The 18,704-nt window shown below is 41.1% G+C and overlaps 1 protein-coding gene across 1 annotated transcript in view; it reads right to left on the reverse strand.

The window, feature by feature from the left end:
- CMYA5 (cardiomyopathy associated 5) overlaps positions 1 to 18,704 on the reverse strand; it is a 127,792-nt gene that overhangs the window by 100,758 nt on the left and 8,330 nt on the right. The window contains exon 4 of the mRNA XM_077286798.1: positions 9,162 to 9,257. Coding sequence (XP_077142913.1) covers positions 9,162 to 9,257 — 96 coding nt within the window. The remainder of the gene's footprint in view (positions 1 to 9,161; positions 9,258 to 18,704) is intronic.

Here is an 18,704-nt window from a genome sequence, read left to right on the forward strand (position 1 = left end):
ATGAGACAGTAAGATATTTGAGCAGCTGATCGGGCCTCCTGGGCCCCTGTGCAGCTGCACAGGCTGAACATGCGGTGTGTCCGCCCATGCATTAAACCTAGTAGACATTTGGCGCTACATGCACCCAACTAAACGAGATTTCACTTTCTTCTCTCACCCTCATGGCTCCTACCACCGAATAGATTACGTATTTGCACCTAGATCTTTACTACCCAATATACAAGAGGCAGATATAAATCTCTCCTTATTTTCAGATCATTCGTATTTAATGATAGAGTTAATTTTATCTAAACAATTCTCCCCAAACAGATCCTGGCAATTGAATGATTCTCTCCTAGATAGTCCCTCTATTAACCCTCGCATCGTTAAAGCCATTAAAACTTATTTTGAATTAAAGAACAATGCTGAAACATCACCCTTAATAATCTAATAATCTGTGATTTGTGGAGAGCTTATATCTATAGCATCCTACCTGAATAAAATAAAAATAAATAATTAAATGTTCTATATGAGGAGATAAAGCGTTTAGAATCCCAACATAAGAGGACTTTGTTAGGCTACGTTCACATTTGCGTTGTGCGGCCTATGCATGCGTCCAATTTTGGCATGATTTTCGGCGCAAAAAAAAAATGCAACATGCAGCGTCCTGTGCGCCTTGACGCTTGCGCCAAAAATGACGCATGTGTCACAAAACGCAAGACAACGCATGTCCATGCGCCCCCATGTTAAATATAGGGGCGCATGACGCATGCGCAGCTATGCATCGCCGAACCTGCGCCCGACGCAATGCAAATGTGAACGTAGCCTTACCACAAACTCTTCTAGAGCTCTCAGCTAAAAGGCAAAGACTAAAGGATATCCTCAGAGAACAATCAGCAAAATTTTTCGCTTCCTGGAAAAACCGCATATTTGTTCATGGGGATAAAGCCTCTAAATTAACTATGTCACTTATTAAAAAGAAGCAGGCCCGCACATTTATCCATTCTATCAAAACTAAAGCAGGCCAAAAAACCCCAAACTACTCTCAGATTGAGGAAGAATTTTTAAACTATTACAAGTCCCTATACCAATTACGCCTTGAAGGAGAAAGAGAAAAAAGCCAGAGAAAGCAAGACATTCAAACCTTCTTAAATAGCCTAAACCTCCCAGCCCTGTCTATATCTCAGCAAGAACAATTAATCAAGCCATTTTCTCTGGTGGAACTCCAGTCTGCCCTGTCGAAGTGCACCCTTCAGATGGATTACCTCGTGGGACCTGACAGTTCATCAGAGGGTATGTATATTGTGGGTTTATTATTTTGCCAAGCGAGGGTCTTCCGGATGGATTGAGAGAGCAATAAAATATTAAAACAACCGGTGTGTTTATTTCATTAAAATACTTTTTAATCATGTGTGTGTGTTTTTTAACCCTTTCAAACAATTGGATTAATAGTGGATAGGTGTCATAATTGACGCATCTCCAATATTAATCTGGCTTAATGTCACCTTACAATAGCAAGGTGGCATTAACCCTTCATTACCCCATATCCCACCTCTACACGGGAGTGGGAAGAGAGTGGCCAAGTGCCAGAATAGGCGCATCTTCCAGATGTGCCTTTTCTGGGGTGGCTGGGGGCAGATGTTTGTAGCCAGGGGGGGCCAATAACCATGGACCCTCTCGTGGCTATTAATATCTGCCCTCAGTCACTGGCTTTACCACTCTGGCGGAGAAAATTGCGCGGGAGCCCACGCCATTTTTTTCCGCCATTTAACCCTTTATTTTAGCAGCTACAGCGCCCAAATTTTGCACATACACACTACTAACATTAGTAGTGTGGAATATGCAAAAAAAAGGGGGATATGACATGGTTTACTGTATGTAAACCATGTCTCATATCCTGTCGGGTTGAGGAAGGAGAAATGAAAAGCCGGCAATTGAATTACTGGCTTTTCACTAACACCGCTGCGTATTTCTCGCAAGTCACACTGCTGGTCCGTGTGGAATCCCTATTTTTCTCGCCCCCATAGACTTTCATTGGCGTATTATTTGCGCAATACGCTGACAAACGCAGCATGCTGCGATTTACTACGGCCGTAGAAAGCCGTATAATACGTCGCCGTAATATACGGCTGATAGGACCAGACCCATTGAGAATAATTGTACCGTTAGTTTGGCGAGTTTTACGGACGTATTTTCTGCGCTCATACGTCCGTAAGACTCGCTAGTGTGACTCCAGCCTTAGGCATACAGCTGTGCGTCTCGGATAAAGATCTCTTCACACTTAACTACATCCGACTGTTGGAAAGTACTACTACACTCCTCCGCTCTTGGAAGGACACATACCTATCTTGGATAGGCAGAAAAAATATTTTAAAAAGCATTATTCTCCCAAAGTTTATCTACATTCTCAACATACTCCCAATTCATTTGCCTGGTTCCTTCCTAGCTAAAGTGCATTCCTTATTTTTTAACTACATCTGGCAAAAGGGTAAATCACGCATTAACACCAAAACACTTTCTCTTCCGAAAGACTTGGGAGGGATTGGAGCTCCAGACATTTTAAAATACTACCAGGCAGCACATATTACAAGAACGATCCACATGATCAGGAAATCAGTAGATAAACAATGGTTAAGCATTGAAGAAGCAATGTCCCCTATATCTCTGCACTCTATGTTACTGGGTCACACCAAGGACTTGATTCCACCTAAACTAAAAAATATCCACACCTTAGCTACTTTTAAAATATGGAGGAAATTTGGCCCTATGCTGATGCCCCCTCTCTCACCACTGACCAAGATTACTGACCTTTTGGACTCATTTCCCAGTTGTGCTGCCCATATTCCACTTGAGCAATTAATCGTGGACTGGACACTTCTCCCCTTACAAGATTTGCTTCAAATCCCGGGACTCTCAGGCCTGACATTTTTGCAATATGATAAACTTTCTTGTCTCATTCGCCAACACAGCCAAACAATTGATTTCAGTAGACCACTAACCCCTTTTGAAACCCTATGTGCCAGATCAAAAATACCCACTAAGACTCTTTCGATAATATATCAATCTCTGCTCCAAACAGACACTTCAGTGAAAAGCGCATATCTAGCTCGATGGGAAAAGGACCTAGACACTTCCTTCTCAGATCCTCAAATCAAATATATATATAAAAATTCACATGGCCCTTCTACCTGCGTGCACATTCAGGAAAACTAATTTAAAATTATTTCCAGATGGTATTTAACTCCCAGTCAAATCAAGAAATGGTATCGCTCAACAAATTCCTATTGTTGGAGATGTGAAGCTGATGACGGCAACTTCTTACACATATGGTGGTCCTGCCCATCCCTTACCCCCCTATGGAAGGCAATAGCATCTATCATACAAGATTTACTAGGAAAAAACGCTGCTTTAATACCGGAAAATGTCTTCCTGAACCTACCACTGTGGCCGGGAGACGAGAATGCTTCCAAATTGTCACAATTTGTTATAGCGGCAGGAAAATCCTTGATCCCCTCAAATTGGAACACTAAAGATATACCCACAACTAAGCAAATTTACCTCAAAGTAGATCAATTGTACCGCATAGAAGAGCTAGCAGCAAAAACCAACCACTCCTTTTCCAAATTTCAAAATATCTGGAATCCTTGGACACGATTCAGAACTCAGTCTATTTTTTATTCTGGGATATAGTCATTAATTAAATGTACTCATTCCAATGAGTCTCCACTCTTCCCCTCCCCTGCCTTCCCTCTCACCTTTCCCTCTCCCTCATTCCCACTTACTTACTCTTTCTCTTTACCTCTCTTTTTGAATTGATATTCGTTCAATTTTACTTCTCTTTACAAGAAGATAACTGTTCGTTACTTTGTTTACTATTAATGTTACAATAGTTTTGAGAGACTGATAACAGAGCTCTCTTGATCTGGTCCTTTGTACCAATTGATGTTCTCGTAATTGTCTAATGATCATTATTACACTGTATCTTACTCTCTTTAACTGTCTGTTAACCTTAAAATTTTCAATAAAAAGAACATTGAAAGAATGAATAATCACATCAATAAACCTTTTGCATATGATAATTATTCATCTAGAGTGCCAAGTTTTTTCGGATTCAGAATGATATTTGTGTTTGTTGGAAAAGTTTCAGGATAACTTCTAATTTTATTCATTGAAATCCCTGGTGTTTATATACATATGAGTCCAGCGGGCGGTCCTACTCAGTGATTGACAGCTGTCTCTACATGCACAGTCATACAGGGAAGACTGTCAGTCACTAGCAGGACTGTCCACTGGACTCGTATACACAATCACCAAGGATTTCAAAGAACAAAATGCAAGTTTTTCTGAAACGTTTCCCACAAAAATGTATATTAATTTGATGAGCTACTCCTGCTCCATGATATCTATCATTCATGCAGATCAGATACCATTTTCAACATGACAGGTTCCCTGTAAGATCCTTTTACATGGGCCGATAATCATGTAGACAGATATTTGTTGCTGACTACCAGTCCATTTAAACATATCCTCTGGGCACCAGCTATTTTATCAATCGGTAAAGTGTGAAGTGGGAGGTTCTTAAAAGGCGTTGTCCACTACTCGGATAACCCCTTATGTTTACCTCTTATAAGATAACACCACTCATATTCAAACACTCATATTCACCTCTGTTGGCGGCGCCGTTCAAGAGGTGTTAGCACTGGTTCTCCTAGAGATCACGTGACATCGTATTTCACATGATTTCTGCAATCAGCGCTGGCTTCACAATCCTCTCCTTCAGACAAATCATGACATGTGGAGGAAGTGAGAGCTGCTGCTTTCTCACTTTCTCCAGATGTATGCGATTCGTCTGATGGAGAGGAGAGTGACGCTAGTACTGATTGGCTGCAGGGATCGCATAACATAACAATGTCACACAATCACTGGGAAAGCCAATACCAACACCGCAGGAAAGGAGGTAGCCGCGGAGATTTAGTGTAAGGCTAGAGTCACAATTCTCAGTGCCGACAGTCGCACTAGTGTCATGCAAGTGTCACGTGACTGTCATATGAGTACAATCCAATTTTTCACACCTGGCATCTGATTTACATCCGAATGCAGTGCAATTGCTATCCGATTGCAATGCAATTTTAACATGAGCTGTTACATAGAGCAATTCTCTATGTCATTTACATATCATTTTCAAAGGAAATATTCTTCAAAACATATCTACAGTAGATATATATATATATATATATATATATTAGATAAAATAAAAGCCGGCAATTCATCTGTCACGTGCTGTAAAATCACAGCGTGACAGGTTAGAATAGAATAGATAGAATAGATAAATAAACATAGAATACATAGATATATACTGTAGATGTCAGTGACACATATATAAATGTATATATATTACATAGATAGGTAGAAGAAAACCCAGCAATTCAGCAGCCACGTACTGTAAAATCTCAGCAGGAGCCGACAGGATAGAATAGATGGATTACATACACATAGAATAGATAGATATACAGATGTCAGTGACATATACCATTAGTGCAGTGTGTGTGCAGCTTACTCTACATGTAGCCCCATTCTAGGCTATTAATATCAGTCCGCAGCTGCCTGCATAGCCTTTGCTGGTTATTAATTATAGGGGGACCCTACGTCATTTTGTGAGGAACCCCCCAATTTTAATAGCCAGTAAATGCTAAGTATACAGCTGTGAGCTGATTTTAATAGCCTGGGAAGCTCCATGGGTATTATCCCCTTCCCCAGGCTGTAAACATTGGCCCCCAGCCATCGGCTTTCCCTCTGCTGGTTAAGAAAATTACGCAGGAGCCCACAACATTTTTTTTCAGAAAAATTATCTTTTATTAATTAAATACATGTACAGTAAGCTGCACACACACTGTACTAGTAATTGTAAATGTCACTGACATCTGTAAATCTATTATGTGTATATCCTGTACGTAATCCATCTATTCAACGCTGTAGGTTTATACTGTGATTTTACAGTACGTGGCTGCTGAATTGCCTCCTTTTCTGCTATGATATACTGTATATATATATATATATATATATATATATATATATATATATATACTGTATATATATATATATATATATATATATATATATAAATATCTGTGTGTGTCACTGACATTTATATCTATCTATTCTATGTGTAATGTGTATATATCTATTCTATCTATTCTATTCTATTCTAACCTGTCACGCTGTGATTTTACTGTATGCAGCACATGAATTGTCGGCTTTTCAAAAGACATTGGTGTGCAAAAATCAGACAGCACTCGCACCCATAGGCTTACATTGGTGAATCTCGGCCAAGTCTCGGTGCCAATTGCAGCCTGCTGCGATTTTACATGCTCATCGAACACGCATGAGAAAAAAACGCCGATGTGGCCTGCCCCATAGATTAACACTGGGCCAAGTGCTATTCGATGTTTTCTCGCATAGCACTTGATCGTATTCTATGGTAGTGTGACTCCGGCCTAAGAGTTATTATTTTACAAAGGACTGAGAAGGGGTTGTCAGAGTAGTGGACTACCCTGTTAAGTGCTGCCCATGTGGCCAAAATAAACCACATTTCCCAAAAACCCCTACTTCTTTTCCAGACTCCTTGTACTCCCCATTGCACAGATCACATTAGCTTGTCCTCAAATAGCCTCTGTGCTCTGCAAGTTGCCACTGGGCAAAGCTGCCATGAGGAGACATGGTTACATCAATAGTCATTAATTACTTATTTTATTAATTCATTATTGAATTTGTTTAATAGTCATAATATAAGTAACTTTTTTTTCTGTAAAGGATTATAATCCATCCTGTATGTATTTTACATATATTTACCCTATACATCCTCTCCTAGCTCTTTGTTGCCCATAGCAACGAATCACAGTGCAGCTTTCATTTTACCAGAGCTGTTTAAAAAATGAAAGATGAACTTTGATTTGTTGCTGTGGGCATTTTCACTTTCAGATAGTATAAATAAAGGCCTAGTTTTATTTAAATTGTATTTATACATAGGAGGCGTCCATGTTAACAAATATGGACATAAATATTCAAGCCTTTAATAAGAAAGAAATAGTGGTATAGCAGTTGACGTTTCTGTGCTTGCTCAGCTGCGTCTTTCGCACAGTGTCACAGTCTGTAGATAGCTTTCTTCCTTTCACATCATCACGTACACACAGAATGGTGCCACCATGCATGCGTCAGCTCATTGCACAGTAAGAGCAGGCCCGTAGAAGGATAGCAGATGTCTGCTGAGCCAGTGTGACCTGTCTAAAAAGAACTACAGAACGCATCCGTGGGCAACATGGTAAAGCCTATGACATGCAGATTTTAAGGGGGTGATATTAGCATTTTTGGAAACTGATTTCATCCCATAAGTTAATTTATCTAGGGCTTTTAAACCATTGTGCTATGATTGATATTGTGGGACTAAGCCTTCAAAGGGAACTTGACAGCTGATACATGCTGCCCGATCCAAAGGCAGCATGCATCAGAGACTGTCTGCATGATCTCAGCCATGTATGTTTAACTCTGAAAAGCTGTGGAATTTCAGAGAAAAACATAATTTACGGTAATAGTCTGTAGGGACCTAGCGGCATAGAATAGTCGGACAAGCAGGTCCCCAGGTGGTTTCTTTCTGCTCGCTGCCCTGCGTACGCATATAGAGAGAGACCTGTCACTCCAGGGCAGTGGACGTTGAGAAGCCGCAGGGGATCTAGCTGTCTGACTAGTCTCCTTCTCCGCTTGGTCCCTAGTCATTATTAAACTGTGTTTTTTCTGAAAGGCCGCAGAGTTTCAGACCTAAACATATATGGCTGAAATTGTGCAGCCAATGTCTGATACAGACTGCCTGTGGATCGGGCAACATGTATCAGCTATCAGGTTCTCTTTCAAAGGATAACCCCACAATGCCAATATTTGTCTTTACAAAGCACAATATATACATGTCTATTGTTAATATAAAGTACAAGGCCAACATAACATTTCTTTCTTGTACATTTATGGAGTGTTTTTCATCTCCTTCCCAGATCTGAATTTCATAGTTATATATTATCTGCTAAAACCGTATTTCCCAGCAGCACACTGCTTCTCCTCAGTGCTGCAGGCTCCTCTATCTGCTTTGAATGTAGTGACTATGACCCACTATTTGACCAATATTTATTTCGATTTCCAAATTTCACATTTCATTGGTGGTCCATGGGAATCGTCAGAGCAAGATCATGAACTACTGGCGGACGGATCCGTTGAAATTGGAGGTTAAAGAGAGCCCAAGGAGATCATAATTATGGGGGTGACAGCTGCAATTTAGAGCAGATTTAAAAATAGGTTGTATTTGCTCACATGTACAGAAAAGTGAGAACACACTATGATTTTGGTAATAACCATTTAAGAAAAGAGCTTTAGAAACTATCACAAGACGTATTAACCAATTATGGTGAACCACATGTCCCTCTTGGATTCACTCTTAGTGACTTAGTTGGCTATGCTATATCTGCTTTATCAACTGAGGGTAAAATGTGTTGTGCCCCCACTACTTCAGATGTCACAAATCATATTCAATATGCTCAAACCCTTCCTGATCACGTTTCCTTTTATCAATGTGTGGAATGTTGCTAGATATGTATTTACCATGCTGGCTATAGGAATAAAAAAACAGGAAAGATTACTAAATTGATTGATATTTCTGCAGTTGTGCTGTGCTGTATTTACGATGTGGATTGGGAAAGACTCTTCTAAATGCATCAGTCTGCATGATCTATCAAGACATTGTGATGAAGAAGTAGAGAGAGTTTTCAATTAACCCAAGATGCCTATTTTCTACACCTAAATGCCCATGCCCATGTTATTAGAATATGCCACAATATTAAGATGGGTGGTCCAGTCTCTGGGACTCCTGATAACAAACCCCTTTCTTAGCAGGATCTTTGACTATTTCAGAGTGCAGTAGCACTCCTGGTCAGCCGCTGTGCAGAGTACGGTGTCACTGCCCTGTGCAGTGGGAATGCTGGAAGATGGTATGTTATTTCTTGTAATCTTAGCATATCATCACAGTGCAGAATGAAGATCATTTATTTTAGTAACACCTTATGACAAGACAAAGGTGGACAATCCAAGACTGCACCCATTAATCAGTAAAGAATCTATGAACAGTTCACAGCTTAGTTACTTACTTCAACCTCATTAAACAATGCTTCTACTCTTGTAACAAAATCTTCTGTCTTCAGTGAACTTTCTTGCAGTTTCTCCAAGAGATTCTCCAAGTTACTCTACAAATAAAGCAATCATTTATAATAAATACATTGTTTATTGTCGTGCTTAACTATGCATTAAAGGGATACTGACAGCTGATACATGCTGTCCAATCCATTTGAGTGATAGGTCTCTCCTTGTGTATGTACATGGGGAGAAACCTGTCACTCCAAGGCAGCGGGCAGAGTGGAGCCGCTGGGGACCTACCTGTCTGATTAGTCTCCTGTGCGGCTTGGTCCCCGGCAGCTTTGAAAGTATGTGTTTCTCTGAAACGCCGCAATGTTTCAGAGTCAAACACACCAGGCTGAAATCATGCAGCTGTATGGGAATGGACAGGTTCTCCACGCCCCTTGAGAAGCCTACATGTAATGCTGTACAATGTAATGTGTAATGTGTACTGTGTGATATGTAATGTTAAGTATAATGGCCACAAGATGACAATAACATTGTTAATGTGACACCCCAGGTCCCTGGTTGTTACAGTGGCATTGTTTCCTCACGGGGAGAGTGATGTCACTCCTGGAAGCAAGGAAGATCTCTTTTATCAGGTAATCACAAGCATGCAACATGTTAACACTCCAGGCCAGAAGGGGGAACTCTGATCCAGTTTGTGGTTGGCTCCCCTATATACACTGTGTGCAGATAGTTGTATTTTGATGACATGATACTTTTTATACATGTTGTCCTACTTCAAGCTGTTCAGGCTTGAGAGCCAACTACCAATTAAGTAAATCAGGTGATGTGCATCTCTGTAATGAGGAGGGGTGTTGTCTAATGACATCAAAACCCTATATAAGGTGTGCTTCATTATTAGGCAACTTCCTTTCCTTTAGCAAAATGGGTCAGAAGAGAGATTTGACGGGCTCTGAAAAGTCAAAAATTGTGAGATGTCTTGCAGAGGGATGCAGCAGTCTTGAAATTGCCAAACTTTTGAAGCGTGATCACCGAACAATCAAGCGTTTCATGGCAAATAGCCAACAGGGTCGCAAGAAGCGTGTTGGGCAAAAAAGGCGCAAAATAACTGCCCATAAATTGAGGAAAATCAAGCGTGAAGCTGCCAAGATGCCATTTGCCACCAGTGTTGCCATATTTCAGAGCTGCAACGTTACTGGAGTAACAAAAAGCACAAGGTGTGCGATACTCAGGCACATGGCCAAGGTAAGGAAGGCTGAAAAACGACCACCTTTGGACAAGAAACCTAAAATAAAACGTCAAGGCTAGGCCAAGAAATATCTTAAGACTGACTTTTCAAAGGTTTTATAGACTGATGAAATGAGAGTGACTCTTGATGGGCCAGATGTATGGGCCAGAGGCTGGATCAGTAAAGGGCAGAGAGCTCCACTCAGACTCAGACGCCAGCAAGGTGGAGGTGGGGTACTGGTATGGGCTGGTATCATCAGAGATGAACTTGTGGGAAATTTTTGGGTTGAGGATGGAGTGAAGCTCAACTCCCAGACCTACTGCCAGTTTCTGGAAGACAACGCAAGCAGTGATACAGGAAGAAGTCGGTATCGTTCAAGAAAAACATGATTTTCATGCAGGACAATGCTCCATCACATGCCTCCAACTACTCCACAGCGTGGCTGGCCAGTAAAGGTCTCAAAGAAGAAAAAATAATGACATGGCCCCCTTGTTCACCTGATCTGAACCATATAGAGAACCTGTGGTTCCTCATAAAATGTGAGATCTACAGGGAGGGAAAACAGTCCACCTCTTGGAACAGTGTCTGGGAGGCTGTGGTGGCTGCTGCACGCAATGTTGATCGTAAGCAGATCAAGCAACTGACAGAATCTATGGATGGAAGGTTGTTGAGTGTCATCATAAAGAAAGGTGGCTATATTGGTCATTAATTTTGGGGGGTTTTGTTTTTGCATGTCAGAAATGTTTATTTCTAAATTTTGTGCAGTTATATTGGTTTACCTGGTGAAAATAAACAAGTGAGATGGGAATATATTTGGTTTTTATTAAGTTGCCTAATTATTCTGCACAGTAATAGTTACCAGTGCAGCGCCCCAGAGTCCTGGTCGTTGCAGTAATGTCATTCTTCCACCAGGGGGAGTGATATTACGTCTGAAGGTAACAAAGGAGATCTTCCTACCAGGTATCACAAACCATACACCACACTTCACACTCCAATCCACCAGGGGGAGCTACGCTCCTATCTAGTAGGGCACTCCTCACAGAAGGGTAAAACTGGTAGTTTGGATAGAAAGTCAGTCAGACGCTGCCTGGGTCTTGACCCAGAGAGTTCCTGTCAGGCAGACAGAGGGAAAGGAGGAACATCTGAGCTGCAGACAGAGGATCCCTGTCAGGGGTGGGATCCTGACGGAGGCCTAGCGAGATAGAAAGTTACGGAGCTGCGCCTGCCCCACGTGCGGCAGCATCCTAAGAAAGGACACGAAGAGAACTGTGTTGTAGAGAGTGAGAAATGAAGTCACAGCACAAGGAGAAAACACCGGGAGGAGTTCTGCCCTGAAATAGGCTGCCTCCTTCTGAGGCGCGTAGCCGGAACACCGAGGGAGTAATTGAATCTACGCATTACTTCAGAGACCGGCAGGACAGTCAATTCCAAGTTGGCTGCCCGACCTTAATACCTAAGAAGACACGGTGGCAAATTGTTGGGGTCGGGGCATCTTTATGGTCCCTATAAACAAGCCTCAGGTCATCAGTCATACGGGTTTGTCCTATCCACACCATCTGGAGGACAGAGAGAAAGACATCTAGAACATACGAAAGTTGTGAGGACCTTACCGAGTTGCTCAGCAGGGAGGTACTACAACACACAGGCGCTAGTAGGAAGGCTACTGATTTCCACCTGCATAAGGGGACTCTGGATTTGCCTTCAGACCGGCCGGACTCTACCTACCCTGTGGTCTGTACCCTGGACTGTGGATGCTTAAGTCTTCAGTAAAAGGTAAAGAGACTGCAACCTTGTGTCCTTGTTATTGGCTGCGCCTTACACCATCACCATCTCCACTCCTGGGAAGCCCTGGGGGAACACTTCACCTGTGGGGAGGTATACCATCTAGCTGCCATAACCTCACCCCAGCGGACCCCTAAGCAGCGTCAGTCACCCTGACCGAGTACCACAGGTGGAGTCACGAACATTAGACAAACTACACCTTTAATTGGACACCCCTCAAAGGGCCACGGATCGGGTCAGGCCACCGTGACATCCCCCCAAACCGAAGGACCCGGTACCGAGTACCCCATTGCCCTTACGTGGGGGTGATCCACCTGCACAAGCAGATATCCTCCTAAGATAGCCAAATCTAAAAAAAAAAACACTTAAACTTCCAAAAATATTAAGCTTTGATATTTATGAGTCTTTTGGGTTGATTGAGAACATAGTTGTTGATCAATAATAAAAATAATCCTCTAAAATACAACTTGCCTAATAATTCTGCACACAGTGTATATTCTGGTCTGGAGGGAAAGGTAGTTAGTCTGCCAGAGACCGGAACTGAAGACAGTCTGTCAGAGGGACAGAGGAGAGAGGACAAGAGGGATTGTGCAGCCACGAGTGTGCTGCAGCTCCTGAAAGGAAAGAGATAGAACAGAAAGCTGGACAAGCTGTAGAGAGCATGGAGGGGAAGTGAAGAGCAGGAGAGTGAAGAACTAGGGAGTTAGCTGTGACTGAGCTACCTCCCTACTGAGCGCAGATACTGGTAGCCAGAAGACCGAGGTTGTGACGGACTCCACGTCTCACAGCAGAAACAGTCAGGACAGCTGGACTACAAGTCACCTGTCTGCCATAGAAACCTGAGGACACAATAGAACATAGAGCCCGGATCATGGTAGAGATCCTGTAAAAAGGCTTGAGCTACCTGTTGTACGGATAGTGTCCTACCTGCAAGGAGGTCAGAGAGAACACGTGAGGACCTTGTGTGAGGCCTAAGGCAGCAAGGGACTACACCACAGCACTAGAGGGAAAGCTTCCAACCCCACCTGGTAAGGGGGACTCCCAACTCGCTTCCAAGCCGGCCGGACTACACCTGCATCCGTGATCTGGTACCCTGGACTGTGGGTGCCTGAATTCATCAGTAAACCAGGTAAAGAGACTGCAAACCTGTGTCCTCTGTATCTTGCTACACCACCCACCATCTCTATCTATACACCGGGAGCCCTGGGGACCCAGCTTCACCTGTGGGAAGCCATACCATCCCTGCTGCCACAACATCACCCCAAAGAACCCCTTTAAGCAGCGTGGATCACCTCTGACCGAATACCACAGGTGGCATCACAAACACACTTTATTCACAATACCCCTTTAAAGACTTTTCCCTTAACATGGGTGCCCAGGGCTGTGACACATCCCTTTAAGTACCGGACCCGGTACCGAGTATCCCAACGGCCCTGGCAGGCATTCCATTAACGTCTGCCCAGCAACAGACAGTGGGTAGAGTAAGATAGAGTTAAGTCCAGAATTTAGCCCAGAAAGGGAGGGGCTCTGCAGCAGGATCAGAAAGGATTTCTTGGTAGTGAGTCAGAAAGAGCCCAGAGTGTGCAGAGTAAAGACCTCAGATAGTAAAAGCCTGTTAGAGAAGAGAAGCGAGTAGCAGTCCTGAATCGGGACAGAGAGAGTGAGAGAAACAGTATCAGGGCCAGGGAAGCAAATGTAGCAGGATGGTACGGAGTCTACATTGGAGAGGTAACGGAAGGCAAAAGTAAAGGGAAGCAAAAGGAAGAGAACATGTATGTGATTGTAGCTACTAAGCGTTTATAGTAAAGAAACTCAAGTGTCGCCATATTGGGACATCCTCTCCCATGGAGAAATCACAGAACGCGTTGCTACAGATGGAGTTTATGACTCTTTTGGGCTGGAAACAGAGTAGCTGTTAGAGTACGTAGCGTTACTCCTCGACCCGTGTGGTCACCACAGAGAGAAATGGAAGCTCCCAAGATAGTGTGCTGGACTATGCAAAGAGTAGAGGAAGTAAGAGAAGATAAGAGTGTTTTCAGAGAAGAAAGAGATGAGTGTGCTCACTTGTTGTTAAACAAACATCCATGAAGATAAATGCCTACTATCTGCTGTGCATAGTTCATATCAAGTTATTCTTCAATAAAAAGAAGTTTAATTTAAAATGGTGGTCTCCTTTCATGAACTGGTTAACATCTGGTCTGGTGAACCTCCGTCGTTGGTTACATGTGGCCTGCATGGTGTACACAAGCCCACACACCCAGCCAGGACCTCCACTTTTATGTAACATGTCGAGACGCAGGAGATGAGTACCTCATCCACGGATACCATCCTACACCACCTGTAGCTTACACAGCCAGTGTCTGATACATGCTTCCCATAGATTTGTCACCATGTTTCAGCTGTTAAGTTCCCTTTAAGACAATATCAAGAATATCTGCGAAGTTTAGCTATGCTTATATCAAGTGAACTTCTCATCTATGCTTTACATCAAAAACTCAATTGCTCCCATTCCAGTGCCGATTTCTTCTTCCAGATGGCACAAGTTCCACACTACGAAGTTTACAGAAAGTTCCAATCAATGCATGGACTCAGCATTAATTGGGTGCTCCCCACACCCTATTTACATCTCTTTAATCCTTTGCCTTTTTGAAAAACAAATTTTAAAAAATTGCATCTTTTCCCCATACTGTCCTGGAGTCCTTCTGGATTTCTAATTCCGAGTTCTGACCTAGCCATCATCCCAACCATTTTCCTAATTAATCCCTGGATATTGATTGATGACCATGTTCTTGGATCCAATTCTGTCTTTGTCCCTGACTCTGTTTCTGACTGTTTGGCACCTCCACCAATCAGGAGCTCCTCTCCATACGCAAGCTGATGGCCCCTGTAGCAAAGGTCAAATCTCTTTTAAAGGGGTGAGAGGGTGAAAACCAGCGAGCCTAGACCCTGATAAGTGAATTGGCTAGCTTCAAGCATAACCACGGAGGCCCTTTGTGAACTGATGTAGTTATAATTTACAGCTTCTATCATGTACTGGGCAGCACAAAGAAGATATTATTAAAGAGAAGAAAATGTCCACGTTACAGGCTGAGACAATGGAAAGACTTGCACATTCTCTAGAATTAATGAACATTAGCTTATAGTTACTTTTCTCTTATGTCAGTCTGTCATTTCCAGTAAAGCTGTTACTACTTCCCACCAGAACATGGGTGACTATAACTCACATTATCACAGTTCCTCCGTCTAATCTATGAAACATTTATAAATAAAGGATGATATCAAAATGAAAACAATAGGATCATTTTACTCTGGGACCTATTGTAAGTAATATCATTGCTCAGTAGTTAGCATTATTGCCTTGCAGCACTGGGGTCCTGGATTTCAATGTGACTTTCAAAGGGTTGTCCATTACTGGACTACTCCCACCAATGACCCCAGGAGCAAAAAAAAATTATTACTTACCTCCTGGACTGATGACGCTACTTTAATCTCAGCTCTGTATTCCCTGCTGGTCTTATGACAAACAATTTCTTGTGACCACTGCAGCCAATCAGTGGGTGCTGGTTGGCTATAGTCTTCACAGTTTTGTCTAAGTGGAAGAACTGTGTTTCTTCCACTTGGGCAAAATGTAATGCTGCAGCCAATCAGTGGCCATTATCTGTCACAAAACTAGCAAGGGACACGGGTTGAGAAAAGAGCAGTGGCATTAGTCCAGGAGGTAAGTATTCATTTTTTTTTTTACTTGGAGGCATTGATAAGGGGTGTCTAGTAGTAGTGTCCCCTTTTTGTATATTTTCCCCTCTTATGCATGAGTTTGCATTTCTATTGAATTGGTTTTGGTTTGTGTGTATGGCTGGGACTATTGTGAATGGTGACAGTTTCTGTACAGAGCTTTAGTATATGTTAGTGTTCTATAAGCAACATAAAATAGAGCAAAATTACATTAAGAGTTATAATTGGAATACACTTTTTCCAATATATATTGTACATTCATTAGAGCCAATGAAATAATGACAACCTTTATTGGGAATTAATCTAACATGATAAAAAAGTTTAAAAAAAGGGTGGAGAGAAATGTGATATAGAGACCCCACCTATCCAGAACACAGATAAGTAGGACAAAGTAAAAAAAGACGTAGTCCTAATAGAACGTACATGACTCAAGACTACGAATCATACTGAGGCTATTGAATAACATAGACAAGGGCACCACAGAATTAATCAATAATATCCCATAGTGGGTAATGCACAATATATATCACCAATAAATATGCGCAGAGAGGAGTCACATGATCAATTAATTGTAAAAATTTGAACTACCTGGAAAAGGTGAAAAAGAGTACCCCAACGCGCGTTTCATATTAGTGTCTTCCAGGGGTGTAAATAGGGGACACACAGAGTTCTTTTGATATGAGGACTCACGAATCATAGATTATGGCAGTGGAAAAGGTGATTCCGACAGCAGAGTCATGTGAAGCAACAGGTTCAGCATCCAAAGACACAGGTCCCCAAACACCGCTGAAGTATCAGGAAGGAGGGATGGAAGTGTGACATCAAAGGAAGTGTGGCCATGGCAATCGTGCGCTGGCCAGCCAAAGAAAGCGCGCATCGCATGTTTGGAACACAATCAGTAAAAATACCATTAGAATAGAAAGTAAGGCGGATACCAACTGAATAAAAGGACCAAGCAATGTATAGTCTGATGTGAAACATAATAAGATGAATAATGAAAAAGAAGAAAGGAAAAGGAATAAGAGGGAAGTGGGAAAAAATAAAAATGGTGATATAATAATGTCAAAGGCATATCAACAAGTATATGTAAGAAAGAAGAAACATGAATTAAACAGACTGTGCTAGATAAATGTAAAATGCTCGAGCAAAAAACTGGAGCTGAAATGGCAGTGCTATATGAAAGCATCAAACCAATAAAAAATCTCAATATCACCCACTGTAAATATTTGTCCTAAATGTACATATCCATGTATCAAAATAATGTCAAAGGCATAAGAGAAAGTATGTGTATATGAAAAAAACCAGGAAGCATGAGAGAAAGTGACATTGCTAGATAAATGTGAAGTGCTAATGCAAAAAAACTGCTGCTGGAACGGCAATGCCACATAGAAACATCAAAGCAATAAAGAATCTCAATATCCCCTCCTGTATATATTTGCCCTAAATATACATATCCATGTAGAAACAAAGTTTTTAGAGTTGGGATATGAGAAAAAAAATAAATAAATAAATTGATTTAATGGAAACTAAAAAAAAAAAATCAAAATAAGAGAAATAAAGAACAAGCATATATTTTAAAATATCGTATACCAATATAAATGTGTAAAAAAAATAATACATATAAATCCAGTGCAAAGTGAGGTAGTGTGAGGCACAAAAAGAATAGGGAGAAATAAGGTGTCAAGCATGAGTGGTGAGCATGAAAAAGTGCTATATAGAAAAGTTTTAAAAATATATGAAAAGAGAGAAACAATATGTAAAAATATATACAAAGAGAGTAAAATACTGATAAAGGAGAAGAAGGAAAACATGGAGAGGAAAAAATATGAATACATAAAAAGAAAATGAAAATGATCACAATATAAATATAAACAATGAAAGGTAGCCAAGTGATAACCAGATGAAAAATTAAAAATATAAAAAAAAATAAAAGATAGAAGAATGTAATAAAAAAAATGTGCAGTTAGAATATATACAGTATATATACCATACACAGTGAAGTAAAAGTAAGTGAATAAAAATACATACAAAAAGAAAATCTAACAATAAAAGGTATAAACTAGATGTGTGTGTATCTGGTTTAACTTTTTTTATCATGTAGGATTAATTCCTAATAAAAGTTATCGTTATCTATTTGGCTGTATCTGCTTCCATTGCTTTTGGGATTTCCTATTTTTTTGGGAAGTGTCTGTTATTTACTGACTATCCCCCTCTTGGTATTATTCTATATTAATTAGCTAAAGATTGCAAGCTGCCTGTTTGCAGTCAATCAATGTGATGCTTATTCCCAATGGATAAAAAAATCTGTCCTTGTATGCTGTACACCAGATACATTTATAAAAGATGTTTTTTGTAATGATTTGTTCACACAAGCATTCAGACGTTAGGTTTGTTTGTTCCATTTTAGGATCAGAAAAATGGAATAATTAATCCGTTGCATCAGTTATGTAAACAGAATCTAAAGGGTCCAATTCATTATTATGGGGTACATCTGGGTTCTGATTCTAACTATGGATTAAAACGTTCTGCATCCATGGACACCAAATGGATCCTATAATAATTACCGGAAATATGGCCCCTCTCCTTCTCTTTTGATAACTGAGGCAACAGATCACTTACTCCGTTTTTATTTTCCTAAAAGGGAACAAGCAATCGGACTTTCATAAAGGACATGTGAACATTTGGCTGTGCTCCTGCTTGTTCTTTACATGACCAGAACAGTTTTTTCTATTAAAAGACAGCAAGCAAAGACCTTGAGAGCCATAATAAACTTCCCAAGGGAGGTGCAGAAATTATGTAAAGCACATAA

Source organism: Ranitomeya variabilis, chromosome 1 (genome assembly GCF_051348905.1).
Source record: "Ranitomeya variabilis isolate aRanVar5 chromosome 1, aRanVar5.hap1, whole genome shotgun sequence".
NCBI classification, from domain to species: Eukaryota; Metazoa; Chordata; class Amphibia; order Anura; family Dendrobatidae; genus Ranitomeya; species Ranitomeya variabilis.